This window comes from Lissotriton vulgaris, chromosome 4_1 (assembly GCF_964263255.1).
Source record: "Lissotriton vulgaris chromosome 4_1, aLisVul1.2, whole genome shotgun sequence".
NCBI lineage: Eukaryota > Metazoa > Chordata > Amphibia > Caudata > Salamandridae > Lissotriton > Lissotriton vulgaris.
This window is the reverse complement of record NC_141691.1, coordinates 1,584,928,148-1,584,944,645: the sequence shown is the minus strand read 5'-3', so window position 1 is coordinate 1,584,944,645 and position 16,498 is coordinate 1,584,928,148. Positions and strand designations below refer to the sequence as shown.

Genomic DNA, 16,498 nt, shown 5'->3' with positions numbered 1-16,498 from the left:
GTTAGGTCTACAGCATTTGGAATACCCAATAAGGCGAATTGTAGGGTTAGGGGTCTCTCTGCGCCATTTACTTCCACTGATTCAGTTACCACTCCTACCCAGAATGTTCTGATCACTCAGCCTAGTTACTATGTTATTAACCCCCAGCCCCAACCCACCCCATTCCATTTTTATTTCTTCTATTTTACAACTCCTCGCTGACTCTTGTTTAAGCCTTTACTGTCGAAGGTGTTTCAACCCTATTCTGGGTGTAGGGTCTCCTCAGGACCTATAATATTAGGGACATCTGAACGTAGAATTGCTGAGCTATTAGTGGGGTGTGTGCAAACTGTGTGGTAGTGAAAGGAAAGGTACTCACTAGGAAACCCAGTCAGGTTCCCTAATGAGGGCGTGAGCCTAGCAATCCAATTTTAAGGTAGCGCAATGGCTGTTCTCTGTGCTTCGGAGATTAGGTACGAAATCAGAAGTTGCTGATTTTCTTCTAACGATTGTGGGTGCTCCCTGGCAAAAATACTCTGCATCGGTTAGGAAATACTTCCTTAGTTAAAAGTAGAGCAACAGGACCGCTTCCACCTGCCCGCCGTGATTCAATGACACACACCCCACTAATAGCGCAACAATTCTACGTTCAGATGTCCCTAATAATATAGGGCCTGAAGAGACCCGACATCCAGAATAGGGTGGAAACGCAGTCGACAGTAAAGAAGAAAGCGAACCACTGAAATTGCACTCGATGATTGTATAGGGGCTATATATTTGCAAAAAAAAAGAAAAACGAGAATTGGGCGCTTTCTAAAACAAATGTCTTTGAAACCTTGTAAATATTGTTACACAACGTCACATATATTTTAGGTTCATATTTCACTTGGGACACCTTACACAACTGTGAAAATCCTTTTTCATGTTTATATATTTGAGTAATTTTCTATAATTGATTACTTAATACAACTATTGAACTAAATAATCAGTGTTTGTGGTTCTTTCTTTCTGATATCACCTATAACCCCTGGCTATTGCGATTTCGCAATTCCTTTCAAATCAATATTAAGTATAAAATTCCACAGGAACCGTTGTTTCTCTTAAAATACTTAATTACCCTGGTTCCATAGTGAGTAGGGTTCTCTTATCCTCTTTTTTTGATTCTGAGAGTGGCGGTTTAACATTTCAGTGTTTACAATGCTTATCTATAAAGTCACAAATTTGTAAAAATTTGAAAAAGTCATTCTTAGATAACTCGTATTGTTCAACTATATCTGAAAAAAGAAACAAATATCCCACCACTATAGATATCCCCTAAGTGTCGAATCCCCTTATCCCTCCAGCTATCCATCTTGACGTCCCGAAAAACTGAAGGGAATATTTCTGTAGACTTAAAAGGTGTACAATAGCCTATACAGCTTATTAATACAGATTTACGTATCATCTTCAATGTTTTATAAGCGGCGCTAACTATTTTAAATCGTGTTCTTTTGAAAAAGCTTGGTTCAAAAAACGTAAACAAGGCCTCTCTTGCCCGAGTCCCCATCAGCATTTGATATATATTAGGAGCTTCAAATGATTGCACTTCCGCTCCGGTCACCAAATACTGCATATTCTGTAAGAGGCACACATATACTTTGAGGCGCGCCAAGCTTTCTTCTGGCCCCATATAAACCTATCTGCAAGAGACTGTAGCTGTGATAATTGCAACCACGTTAACTCGAGCGGAACTAGCCTAAAATAATACATTACCCTAGGCAGTATACAAATTTTTAGAACATTACACCGCTCTACCATTGATAAGTGGAGGCACTCAACCTTTTCCAATTGTCTTCTAGCAGAGGACATTATGTCTGCCCAGTTCACCTCAACAATATCTTGAAGTGACATCCTAATCTTTTTATCCCCAAATATCTCGCTTCTGGCGAACACGTACTTCCTCAGGGCAAAGTCCCTCAGTACAAACAACCTGGGTTTTAGATAGATTTAACTTGTACCCGGCAACTTCCCTGAACTGTTTGGTCTGATTCTCAATCTCCCTTATCGTTTGCTCTGGGTCAGATGTTATTACCGCTATATCATCAGAGTAAGCAAGAACACGTACTTGATACTGCCCAACTACCATTGACTGAATTCCATTCGTCATTTCCAACAGTCGCAGCAGCGGATTGATATAAATAGCAAAGAGTGAAGGCGAACAGGGACATCCCTGTTGAGTTCCCCTAGTTATATATACAAAAGATGACTCTTTACCCATTGTACAGATTTTAGACTGGGTCGTTTATAAATAGTTTGTAGCACTATTAAAAAGCAGGGTCCAAACCCCATCTTTCGCATTGTGGCCCAGAGAAACAACCAAGATACACGGTCAAATGCTTTCTCAGCATCTAGAAAGATAATTCCTTTGTCTTTTTGCTGTACATTAACATAGTCTACCAGCGCAAACCCCCTATGTAAGTGATTGACCATACTCCTACCGGGAAAATGTCCAGATACCAACGGGGGTATAACCTGTGCCAACCTAGTTGCAAGGATTTTTGACGCCAGCATTTCTTAATGATATGGGTCTATACAATCCCAGAAGCCTAGCAGATTTATCCTTCTTTTTAAAAACCACTATATTGGCATCATCCCAGGAGGGTGGAGGATTCCCACGCTGAGCCTCTAAAAAAGTAGCCAACATATTTTCCTTTAGAATAGAAAAAACCATACAATATATCTCCAATGAGTTTATCCGGCCCTGGCGCTTTCCCTGGCGATAATGCATCCAATGCTGTCTGGAGCTCTGACATAGTGATGGGGGCTTCTAACTCTTCCTGTTCTACTAACCCAAGCTCAATTAAATCAAGATTCTGCAGAAACTGCGCTATACTAACCTGCTCCACTGGGTCTTGAGTATATAGCTCTTTATAATAAGAATGAAATACCTCCAATATTCCTTCCATTGTCTCAGCTATGCCCCCTTTGCCATCTTCCAAAACTTCTATTCTCTGAGCAGTTTGTCTACCCTGCAGTCTTTGAGCTAAACATCTGCCAGTTGCTTCTTTATTTAAATACATTTATAGAAATGTATGACCCATAAGATGCTGACCAGCAGCGCGGAATCACAGCCCCATTACTTATAATCGCACACTTGAACAGTCAACAAGCCTTCAATAGTATGAAACCTTGAGGTATTACCCTGGGACTCCAGGGTCCCAAGCTGTCAAATGCACTGACACCTGGCTTGAAGACAGAACCAGACTACAAGTGGTTCAGAAAATTGCTCAAAACAACATATTCATCCTTTCCTATGGCTCATTTCCATAAAAACAGGGGTCACAACTCTAGAATATCAGACACAGTTCCAACCTACAAGTGATTAGCCTCAAACTTCCCTTTCCCTTCCTTCACACAGACTTATCAGATACCACATTCCTCTGAAGTGAATGGAATGTGGCCTGCAGCACTTTATGAAACAAAAAAAAACATGTACCACAAAATCAATAAAATGGCAGCCTTCCATGTACTGTGGATGACACAGCATCCGGTCACATTTATGGCACATTCATGTGTAATAGATCCTCATGAACTGCTCTGAGTTTGTGGAAAATCCACGGTCAGTGAATACCAAAGGCATTAATACAACTCAGTGGAGTGTCGCTAATAGGTTCTGTATATACTAAAAATGTTCAATTTAATACAAAATATATTAAAATAATGTTACGTTGCAATGCTTAGGGTCAGGTTGTAAAACAAAAGATTTTTTCTTAAACATGTTCAGTATCATTCATACAGGATTCATTTTTCTATTAACTATAAAAAAAATGTACATTTAGATTTCTATCTTCACTTAAACACATTATATTATTATCTCTGGACAAATAAAAGTATATATTTGAAAACTTTTTTTTAAAGAAATTGACATTGATTTTCTAAAGATATTTGCCAACATTGCTGTAACTGCTGTTAAGGGAATTTAAGGGCAATTTTCTTTAAAGCAATTTCTTATGCAATACTTTGCAAAAGCAAATCCTTACGTTCTCGTTTGTAGGGTCAAACTAATGAAATCCCATAGTTCACATAAACAAGTGACACTTACCGCTTAAGATACTTGGCCACTATGTGCAGCGCATGTTTGGCCCATACATCGCTGATCGGGTTACTTCCTTGGTAAGCTGGCCTGTTGATTGGATTCGTTGGGCAAGGACTTCTCATGGTGTACGGAAGAGCTGTGTATGACTCCAGTGCATGGCTGCAAGGGGATACAAAAACAGCTAGGACCTGGGGGACTCAAAGTGGATTAACAATTTTTAGTGACAAATGAATGAGGTGCAAGCCAGCACCATCCCAGGGTGGGGGTTAGGTGGTGCTGTATTACCCAATCCTTGTGATTTGCAGGGCCTCACTCTTCATCTCACAAAAAACATGAGCAACAGAAGACAAATGGAGAATCAATGAAAGAAGTTAGGAGGCCAGGCAGTTGCCTTGCTCTTTTAGCATTATGAGGGGAGAAACGAGGAAGGGTACTTCATTTCCACATATCTACTCAGGTTGGGGAGCCTTTGTTTTAGGTAGTCACATTTTTACGTACCAAGATCTCAATTATTAAATAAAAACAAGCATCCCAAGCCATGACTGCATAAATCCTGAAGCTGTAGTTTGAGAGGGCAGTCTTTTGATTTTTCTGATCTGCCCCAAAGCCGAGAGAAAGGTGAGATTCGGACAGAATAGATGTAGGCAACATGAACAAGAACCTCTTGGCTATTCCTCGTTTTGTTAGGAAGAAACATGGGGGGGTCGAGCTTTTCTTTCTTGGCTCCCCGATTTTGGAACGCTCTTCCTGATAACCTTCGATCTCCTCAATCCTACTTAGAGTTCCGCAAAGGTTTGAAGACCTGGTTATTCATTAGAACTTTTGAGGTCTAATTGTTACTGGCCCTCCACCTGGAGCTGGTTGCACTGAGTTTATTAAGGTATAAAACGCTGTAAATTATGCCTCACAGAGTCCGCTTTTGTTGCCATTTCTTCTTTTTCCTCAACAGTGTTTCCTCCACTTACCTGCAAGCTGTTGTTGATGGGGCCCAGTCCTAGAACTGACGGGTAGGCTCTGTTACAGGCTATGTGTGTGTTTCCACAGTTTACATGTCACTATTATAGCACTTACCTCAGAGTTCCAATGGGAGCACGCCATGACGCTTGAGAAATATCACGCACACTGGTTGTATCGAGATAGGTACGAAAGGATACCACATACATGAGCTTAGATCCCTTATATAGTGCGTTAATTTTATTCACTTTAATACACAGATACCTTAAGACTCCCGGTACATCACTCCAGAAAACTAAAACTCCCCCGCACTGGCAGATTTGAGTCTTATTACCATATTTATTTACCACTAAGTCACCGAATTCGTGGCTGCATGTACGTGTTTGTCTAAATCAACGAGTGCCATATCACATCCCAGCTCTGGGGGGTGTAGCATATGGTGGGATACGTCCTCTCGCCTGTTGATGCATTTTGTTACACACCGGATGCATGCTGACGGTTGTGAGTCATGCGTGCACATAACCACAGGAATTTAGTTATCACACTGTAATGTTCCATAAGCACGGTACTGCCATCTGTTGACACTAATATTTACACGATTGATTGCCTGTCTGCTCCCAGTTGACAATATTATTTATATACTTTTTTCTCCACAGGTTGGGTTAGGGTACTACTATTAAGAGTACCTTTCAGCGCTTAGACGTTGTACACCTTGAAGAATAAGGTACAGCGGGTTCACGGGCAATAGGCCTGGCACGTGCTACAATAAACTGAATTTGTTTATTATTATTATTATTATTTTTGTTTGGTCCTGAAGAAGCGAGACTGAATCCGTTAGGGACCACGAGACGAGCGAAACATGTTGACCTAATTTCTTTCCTCACTTGAGCAATTACCCTGAGAGTAGCGGTTAGCTACACAACCGCCCCTTTTTATTTATTTTCTATAGGGACACTCCAGGGTCCACCCCATTTTAATTGACCTCCCAGACCCTGAATAAAATTGGTTTGAGGGTACTGTGTGGTCATTTTAATTTCCCACACTCACTATTTCTGCTAGGCACCCAGACCCACATGCACAACTGCGGCATTTCCGAAAAGGACTCCGCTAAAGAGCCCCCTTGTGGGGCTCGTGAGGGGCTGCAGCGCCACCCACACGAGGAGCTACGCCCGATGATGATTCAGGGCATTCGTAAGGTTGTCTGAGGGCACTAGGCTACCAAGGAGAAATACTCACACTACACCACAATTTTCCCCAACTTACCTGGGAGTTAATCAGTAAGCAAACTGCTCTGTTCCTGTCTCTTTTTGTCTAGTTAAAACGAATAAACCACATTTTGGGCTTACTATGTTTGAGGAACTTTCTACCCTATTTGTGTTATCATATTTGACTTTGAGAGCAAGGGTACTGGACCTCACCTTTCTACATTCCTTCCTCTTTTCTTATTTAAGCTCCCCGTCCCCCCTCTTCAAATGTACACAAGGAAGGAGATGTGTCTTTTCTAGTGACCTGACCTGGCCCTCTCCCCTCCTATTCGCTACCCCGCTCCCGCCTCCCAGCTGCTCCTCCCTCCCACTGGCTATTTAGAGGGTGGACACGCGACGGGGGGCTGTGACCTGACCTGACCTCGTCAGAGCCGGTCGCTCCTCTCGCCGCGTGGCTCCTCCTGAGTGCGCCGGTCCCCCCTGCTCTTGCCGCCTGTTCCCCGCTGCCCCCAGGGCTTAGGTGCCTCTTGGGTGTATTTTATTTCACTCTGCTCTGTGACTAATTTTGTGCTGTATTCTGCTCAGTGCCTTATTTTGTTCGCCCGCTGTGCCCCTGTACTTTCTAATTTTGCGCTTGTTCTGCCGCCTGTTTCCCCCTGTTTTTCCCCGCTCCCTGCCACTGCTCCGCCGCGGCCTGCCCTCCTTTTCTCTTCTGTACCCTCTCCCCTCCTATTCGCCACCCCGCTCCCGCCTCCCAGCTGCTCCTCCCTCCCACTGGCCATTTAGAGGGTGGACACGCGAAGGGGAGCTGTGACCTGACCTGACCTCGTCAGAGCCGGTCACTCCTCCCGCCGCGTGGCTCTTCCTGCTCTTGCCGCCTGTTCGCCGCTGCCCCCAGGGCTTAGATGCCTCTTGGTTGTATTTTATTACACTCTGCTCTGTGCCTTATTTTGTTCGCCCGCTGTGCCCCTGTACTTTCTAATTTTGCCCTTGTTCTGCCGCCTGTTTCCCGCTGGTTTTTTCCCCGCTCCCCGCTCCCTGCCGCTGCTCCCCCGCGGCCCGGCCCCTTTTTTCTCTTCTGTACCCTCTCCCCTCCTATTCGCCACCCCGCTCCCGCCTCCCAGCTGCTCCTCCCTCCCTCCTCCCTCCCACTCTCCATGTATGGCAGAGTCCGCTCGTACGCGCAGCGGGCGCGCCGATTGTGCGCCAAAGGCAAGCCTGTCTGCGCCCATCCGCGCCTGGACCGCACCCAGCGCCAGGACCCCTGGCCCTCAACGATGCCAGCCTACAAGACGGTCGTACAATGCCGCCACCCTCAACACACTCAAACCCGACCGGAACCCCGCCTGCTACCGAGCCACACCGAAACGCACCCACGGACCCTTCACCTGCCAAGCCTGCAAGTTCACCTGCTGCCGGACCATCACCGCACCCGAATGGCCAGGCACCAGCAACAACCACCTCAAGTGCCTCCTGCTCAACACCCGCTCCGTCCACAGACACTCCGTCAAACTCTGGAACCTGCTCGACTCAACATTTCCAGACGTTGCCTTCCTCACAGAAACATGGATGAACGCCTCCTCAGCCCCCGACATCGCCATAGCCATCCCGGAAGGCTACAAGATCACCCGGAAGGACCGCGTCAACCAGACCGGAGGAGGCATCGCCATCGTCCACAAGAACACCATCCGCATCACGACCAACTCCGACGACACCCTCACCGCTGCCGAGCTCCTCCACTTCCAGATACACACCGACCCCAAGACCACCCTCAGAGGCACTCTCATCTACAGACCCCCGGGACCACGCACACCATTCAGCGAAGCCATCGCAGACTTCATTAGCCCGCACGCCCTCGCCTCCTCCGACTACATCCTCCTAGGGGACCTCAACTTCCACCTGGAGAACAACAACGACAGCAATACCACTACCCTGCTGGACAACCTCGCCAACCTCGGACTCAAGCAACTGGTGAACACCCCCACCCACTACGCCGGCCACACACTTGACCCAGTCTTCTCCTCCAGCAAGCACATCGCCTTCAGCCACTCCACCGGACTTCACTGGACTGATCATAGCTGCGTCCACTTCAGCTTCAAGAGAACCACGACCCACCACCACCCGCAACAGGTTCCCCACAGGAGCTGGAGCAAGATCACCGCCGACCAGCTCACCACCTCCCACAGCCAGAACCCTCCCACCAACACGACAGACCCCAACGAAGCAGCCTGCATCTTCACACAGTGGCTCATCAACTGCGCCGATGAACTCGCACCATTGAGGAACCCTCCCAACAGACACGGCAGCAAAAAATCATCGTGGTTCACCAACGAACTGAAAACATCCAAGAAAAACTGCCGCACCCTTGAAAAAGCCTGGCGCCACGACCAGACCACAGAAAACATGACCACCCTCAAGAACGCCACCCGCACACACCACCAGCTTATCCGCACCACCAAAAGGACATCATTCAAAGAACGCCTGGACAACAACACCCACAACAGCAAGGAACTCTTCAGCATCATCATAGAGCTCTCCAACCCCAGCGCCGGAAACAATGACATCACACCCTCGCAAGACCTCTGCGACTCACTCGCCTCCTTCTTCCACCGCAAGTTCGCCGACATACACAACAGCTTCGACGCACCAACGCACCAAACCACCGAAACAACGCCCCCCACCACCACCCTCTGCAACTGGACCCCGGTCAGCAGACACCACCCGCACGATGAACACCATCCACTCCGGATCCCCTACCGACCCCTGCCCCCACCACGTCTTCAACAAGGCCGGCTCCATCATCGCACCCCAACTCGGAACATCATCAACATCTCCTTCAACACCGCCACCTTCCCGGAGAGCTGGAAGCATGCCAAGCTTAGCGCCCTCCTGAAGAAACCTACAGCGGACCCCACCGACCTCAAGAACTTCCACCCTATCTCGCTCCTCCCTTTTCCTTCCAAAGTCATCGAGAAGACCGTCAACATACAGCTCACCGCCTTCCTCGAGACAAATTGATCCCTCGACCCCTCACAGTCTGGTTTCCGAGCCAACCACAGCACCGAGACCGCCCTCATCGCAGCCACCGACGACATAAGATCCCTGCTTGACAACGGGGAAACAGCTGCCCTCATCCTCCTGGACCTCTCTGCAGCATTCGACACAGTCTGCCACCGCACTCTAATACAGCGCCTCAGCAACAACGGAATCCAAGGGAATGCACTGGAGTGGATCACCTCGTTCCTCGCCGGAAGAACCCAGAGAGTCCGCCTCCCCCCGCTCCGATCCGCGGCCACCGAAGTCATCTGCGGAGTACCTCAAGGATCCTCGCTCAGCCCCACCCTCTTCAACGTCTACATGAGCCCCCTCACAACCATCGCACGCCAACACAACCTTAACATCATCTCATGCGCCGACGACACCCAGCTGATCCTCTCCCTCACCAACGACCCAGCCAACGCCAGAGCCAGCCTACACGAGGGAATGAAGGATGTCGCCGAATGGATGAAGAACAGCCGCCTGAAGCTGAACTCAGACAAGACGGAAGTCCTCATCCTGGGATCATCCCCCTCCGCCTGGGACGACTCCTGGTGGCCCCCCGCCCTGGGCACCACCCCCAAGCCAACTGACCGCGCACGAAACCTGGGCTTCATTCTGGACTCGGCCCGTCAATGACTAGACAAGTCAACGCCGTATCGTCATTGTGTTTCAACACCCTGTGCATGCTTCGAAAGATCTTCCGTTGGATCCCCACCGAAACCAGGAAGACGGTCACCCAGACACTCGTCACCAGCTGAATGGACTACGGGAACACCCTCTACGCGGAAACCACTGCCAAACTACAGAAAAGACTTCAACGCATACAGAACGCCTCCGCACGACTCGTCCTGGACACCCCCCGCCACAACCACATCTCCGCCCACCTGAGAAACCTGCACTGGCTCCCCGTCAGCAAGAGGATCACGTTCAGACTCCTCACCCACGCACACAAAGCTCTCCACGACCTTGGCCCCAAGTACCTCAACAACCGCCTCACTTTCTACACGCCCACCCGCCAGCTAGAATTGACCAGCCTTGCCCTCGCCACCGTACCACGCATCCGCAGAACCACCGCCGGAGGAAGATCCTTCTCCTACCTGGCGGCCAAGACATGGAACTCCCTCCCCATCCACCTGCGGCTGACCCAGGACCATCTCTCCTTCAGGAAGCAACTCAAGACGTGGCTTTTCAAGCAGTAACGGACCCCTCCCCCCCAGCGCCTTGAGACCCATCCGGGTGAGTAGCACGCTATACAAATTGTTCTGATTTATTGATTGATTGACGCATTCTTCTACTTTACTTTTGTGTTCTAGTTATTGCAATGCTGATTATATTTTTTGTATTTTAGCATGTTTTTGCACAATTACTGTGCTATTGCTATTCTTCTTCCTGCAAGTTTCATTGGTATTACTGTGATGTTTCGACTTGTTTTCGCTTTTGCTTTGTGCTTTTTATAAACGCGGAAGGTGTGTTATATCTAAGGTTTTTACCTTACATCTTCCCTGTATATCTGCCTCTGCTGCTCCGCCAGTGAGAGTAGAATGTTGGTGTGGATGGTGATGTCACTGGATTGTGTGGATTGCCGTGAGGCGTAGTGTCAGTTGGATCCTGGGATGAGCAGCAGAGAGGCTGCTCCTGGTGGGGCCTTATTCACATCTTTACTAGAAAACCTACTTAACATCTAAGAACAATAAATGTATTCATCTGTAACCTAACCACGTCTACTGAAACTCCTTACTATGACACAACAAATTTCTGTAACTTGTACAGCAGAAATACAAACCAGCAAACCATAACTCAAGCACTAAATTCAATGCTCATACTCTCCCCCTTGATCTGACATATGACATTATAGAAGTAAATCATTAAATAAAATGAGATTATAAATTAATTCAAATTAATTAATTTAATCTTTGCCATTGTTTAAGGGTGGACTGGAATGGGCAACACATTTGCGCCAAGCATGACAAATTTGCACATGGCATATTCCAGACCACCCTTATCTATCCAGTAAGTAATCCCTTCCAGACAAACATTAAACTATGGAAAGATACATAGATGATGTCTTCGTCATCTGGGAGGTTAACCTTGAGATGATGAACAGTTTTACTGAGTATCTCAATACCAGGAATAACCACCTCCGTTTGTGAAAATAGTAAAGGCATATATAAATATATATGCGCAATACTTTTATGATGCAATTCAGTATTAGGTTTTTTAGGTTTTTATTGTCAGACATGCACTAGCACTTTATCTAGAAACCTATTGGTCAAAATAATGTGAAACCAAAGATACATCAAGAGCAATCAGCAGACAAAGCACTTGCACTTTAACAATATTTGCACTGCCTTGTTATCAGATGTACTGTACTTCTTGTATTTGCACACTAAAATTTGCACATTGCATATTTGCACTCTGTATTTTGCACAGTGCACTAGCACTTAAAATAAGATTGTGTATTTGAACATTGAGTCATTGACTTCTATGATTACTCATTGGTTTTATTATTGCTATGAATTGACCGGGTAGAATTCAGAAAGTTGTGTGTTTTTAGTGCATGGAGTATTATAATCTTATCCTAATTGAACAAGCTGTTGAAACACACATGGAATCTCTTTAAAAGAATTGATTTTTTTTACAAAGCTAGATAAAGTCAATTCTCCTCAAACAAATCGCGTTTCCACACATCATCTGTGAGTCCAATATCTCCATAAAGTAGAGGCCTCTACTTTGGATCTATTGAAGATAACGACAGGAGTACGCTCTTAGAAACTTTTATATATTCATCTTTGGACTACAGGAGATACTATATGGAGATATTGGACTCACAGATGATGTGTGGAAACGCGATTTGTTTGAAGAGAATTGACTTTATCTAGCTTTGTATTATATTGGACCATAGACCGGTTATACCTGGAATGTGGTGTACTATCTCGAGAGGAATTTTTATGCCCTGATGAAGTCATTGGGTGATTGTTTCCCGTGACAAAACACGTGTCGGCTTGTCTATCTGGCTACATTCTGTATCAATGAACATTATATGAAGACTGATTACCTGATGAAACTTCGCGATTATGAAGAGAAAAGAAAAAGAAATAAAGGAATTGATTGAATGAACTTTGAATATGGAAAGAATTTGATTTAGTTTCTTTTCTCTTGGACTCATCAATTTCTTGTGTTGTGCTCGGGAACAATCTGTTCACTATATCGGAAATGTTGCATAAGACAAAGGACTACAAGGTGTAGGAGTCCCATGACAATCATACTAGTTGGAAGCATAATTTATTAGGGATTGGTCTGAAGAAACACAAACTCAGAATTTAAAACGTAATTCCGTGGTTGGGGTTTCTCTTTAATAATCACAATTTATTTCTACCCAAATGAACGTTTTTTGCAACATTAGGATAATCAAAGACTGGGGTAAAAAGCGCTCTAATTTATATCTTGCTTTTTGCATGGAGCTCTTAGATGACAGTTAAAAGCTCACTGTTCTATGTTAGGATTTTAACTTATAAACTGCAAGTAACAAAAGGATCACTCAGACAAAAGCAGTAACCCACTCACTTATTTAGATTATGTGCACTTTGTGATCTCCATGGTACATGTTCTTTGCAGCAGGCACTTTAACCCTCTGTACTACCTTTCCATGAGTTAAATCTACCACTAGACAAAACTCCAATCTCTCTAGGAAGAGCATTAATCATCTGAGTTATCATGACATTTTCATTGTTGCCGAAAACTGCTGGAGGCTAGGAAGGAGGCAGTAAGTGCTTTTATGACCATAATATAAATGCAAACACGACGTACCCACCCAAAGTCAGTGCCGGATGTGGTCACACTGGTAGCACCATGACAGAACCGGGCCCTTCTCAAGGGTCCTATGACCTCAGTGCCAGAGTCACTGTTGCGCTAGGGGATGCTGCTTCATAGGCCTGCCCTCAAGACTGGAGGTGACTTCATGGATTGTGGTGGACAAGCCTTCAAGATTAACTCACACTTGCCAACGCTACGGTAGACCTGCTGGTGCTAGGACACCAGGGCTTCTAAGGTCCATCGGGCCCTTCTAAGGTTTAGCATGGGAATGTGTTCCCTTAGGAGAGTGGTCTCGGGGACTGGTCTTGAAGGCTGATCCTGGTTCCTTAGTTCCAAATTCGGCAGCTCTAACCATAGTGCCACTCTGTTTGCTTTCCTTAGTTATTTTTTTCATATTTGAACCTTTAATTTCCGAGGCAAAATGGTTTTCTTTTTTGGATCCATTTCACAGTGAACAAACAAACGAATTGAGGAAAAAGAGGGTGAGAACAGTTTCTGTAAGTCAGGATTTTCAGTAAGTCAGTCGCACGAGAAAGAAAGAGGGAAGAAAGCTGCAAGTGTCAGCGCAGAAGTAAACACTGTCCTTATCTTCTCTGGGCAAGAAGGAAAAGACTGAGTCATTTTGTTTCTTTCACGAACAGCCAGGTACGCTGAGCCTTATCTGTAGGCCTTGGCTGTTTCTGCCGTCCAGGTCCGCATGTTTAAAATAAAAAAAGTAAGGGCACAGATTCTATTGATTTAAAGAAGTAGGGGCATGCTGTACCCTGCCGATATCGCCCACTTCGACCACTGCAGTGCAGGGATAATAACTGAGGCTTAGGAAACTTGAGGCCAGATTCCTGCTTGGACTGCGAACAAAAGCTGCTTTTCGTCCTGTTATGTTTTTTTTTTTTCTTGGGGGCGTGGCTTAGCGCCCCATACGGATGGCGGCTCCCGTGTGAGCGCTCCGCAAACGCCGAGGGGTTCACCCCTTCCTACCTGTGCCGGCCGCAGGGCAAACGGAGCTTTCCCTGCCAGAATGTAAGGGGCACATCGCGACCCTGCGGCAGCTCCTCTCAGCTTCCCACAGGCTTTGTTTCGGGAATTACGAGCGGCCGTGGCTCCCTGTCAGCCGCGACCGCCATTTTGTCTGCCCCTCGCGCGTCTGACGCGCACATTATATCGGACACTGCCACCGTCATCTGCTGCCCTGGACCACCGCAAATGCTCTTGGTGAGCCTACTTCATCAGACTTTACTATGATAATGCTATTACTCTGCCTATTTTACTCTGCTTAAGTATTTTTTGCGCAATTCACGATCTTGGCGGCCATTTTGTTCTCCTCAACTGTTTTCATCACAATGCTCCTCATTCTTCTCGCCTCCAAGGCCTCCTATTGACTGCGCACATTTTCCAAACTGTTTTCACCTATCACGACGCTGGGACTCTTATGTTGGATTCCTTTTCCTTGCTGCACACATATGCTAGCACCTCACCTCTCACTTTTTGAACACTTTGCGCTTTAATTACTAGCAGGAACGCTTCCTCAATTCTGCAAATGGATACTGCTGCATATCTCCATGAGTATTTTTGCAACTCCCACATGCTGTGAAACGGCGCCTCTAAGTCTCCTTGCTTCTCAACGTTCTCTGCTAATTAACCCTCCTACATTTCACTATTGATTTTGGTAGACAAGGGCTCTCTCAGCTTCCAGCCTTTCTACTGATTTCTTCTTGGTGGTGACTTATCATATGGAGAGGAGCGCACTTGGTCGTATTTCCAAAAATCCACGACGTGTTTTCATCAAGAATTCCAGAATCTTTTCTGCACTGGCGAACCTGGAAGCGTCTCAAGCACTCGCCGCTCCAATGTCGCAATCCAGCACAGAACGTCCTGTCCCGGCCCCGGGAAAGGTTACGTCGAAACGCCTCAAAAAAGACCCTCCATCACCGTCAGGCTCTACTTCAGCTGTCTCTATGGAGCTATTGTTAGAGGAGATCCGTGCTCTACGTCCTTTCATGGAAGAGACCAACTCTAAGTTGCAGGTCTTAACCGACAATTGGTCACAGATGGATGCGAGAGTGACGACCGTGGAACACTCCATATCTTCTCTCCAGGAATCGTCCTCCAAGGTGACACACATGCAGTCGCAAATTTGCTCTCTCCAGAAGCAGGTTGAGGAGCTTGAAAATCGTAATCGACGCAACAACCTTCGTATTTACAGCCTGGCGGAGAATTGTGAGGGGAATGATCCCGTTGCTTTCTTCAAATCTTTCCTGCCTAAGCTCCTCCACTTACCTGAGGGAACCACGCTTAACTTACAACGAGCACATAGGCTTGGTCACATATCTTCATCTTCTTCTGCTTCTCCTAGGCCACGAGGTGTCATTATGTACTTTTTGGAATATACTGATCTCCTCAAAGTTTTATCGGCGGCCAGAGCTTCTCCACGCCTCACATGGTCAGGTTCTACCCTCTTCTTTGCGCAGGATTATGCCAAAGCCACAGCCAGCCGCCGTAAAGCATTCCTGGATATGCGACCGGAGCTTCGATCCATCGGCGCCAGATATGGCCTTTTTCACCCTTGCCTTTTTAGAGTCACTTACAACAATAAAACAACGACCTACGAGGATCCTGTTCGCCTTCGGAGCTTCCTTAATTCTTGCCAAGCACCTGAAATGGACCTCTCCAGCTCCTCATCGGCTTTCCCTCCATGACTTTCATAATCCATTATTGTGGTTTTTTCACTGGGCTGCATAGTTGTTGTTTTTGCGCATGCTTGTTACTATCATGTTGTTTCTATCTTTCTCTTATCTGAACTCTCTCCCTTTATACTTGTTTTCCTTCATACTTGTTCTCTTCTAGTTCTGTAATATGTTCAATCTTTTCCCATTTACTTTGCTATTTTATTTCTATCAGTAACTTTTTTGATGTTTCTTCCTCCTCAACTACTTTGTTTTTCTATTCTCTCCCACAGGTTTCGTAGTTTACAGTATGTACTCCCCTCGGCTTAGCGGTTCGTTTGCACCGGTTGGACCGCCTTCCCCAGTGGGCACTCCCCCCTCCGTTCTATCTTCTCGTCTTCCCTTCCCTGTGATCGCCCTTCCTCAATTTCACCCTTCGTAAGTATGTTTTCCCTCCTTCCCTTGTTCTTCGTTATACCCTTTCCATCTTCGATCCTGTTTTTATCTCTAGTCCTTCTTTGTTCAAAGGTGTCTTCTCTACTTCTCTCTCACTTACTTCTATGTCTTTTTCTATCCTTGTATTCTCTCAATCACCTAGCATTTTTCCTACTTACTCACCTGTATTTTCTCTTCACTACTTTTCAACTCCACGTTACTTCACCTCTTTTTGACTTTCATGTCTTTTTTATCCATTTTATTATTCTGGGCATTTATTCTTCTCCTTTCTTTGTTGATATATTCAGTTTCATTTACATGATATGTCGTTAAAA

The 16,498-nt window shown here is 46.0% G+C and overlaps 1 protein-coding gene across 1 annotated transcript in view; it reads right to left on the bottom strand.

Annotated features, from left to right (window-relative positions):
* ADHFE1 (alcohol dehydrogenase iron containing 1) overlaps nt 1-16,498 on the bottom strand; it is a 359,867-nt gene that overhangs the window by 125,928 nt on the left and 217,441 nt on the right. The window contains exon 9 of the mRNA XM_086965816.1: nt 4,061-4,213. Within this exon, the coding sequence (XP_086821942.1) occupies nt 4,061-4,213 (153 nt within the window). The remainder of the gene's footprint in view (nt 1-4,060; nt 4,214-16,498) is intronic.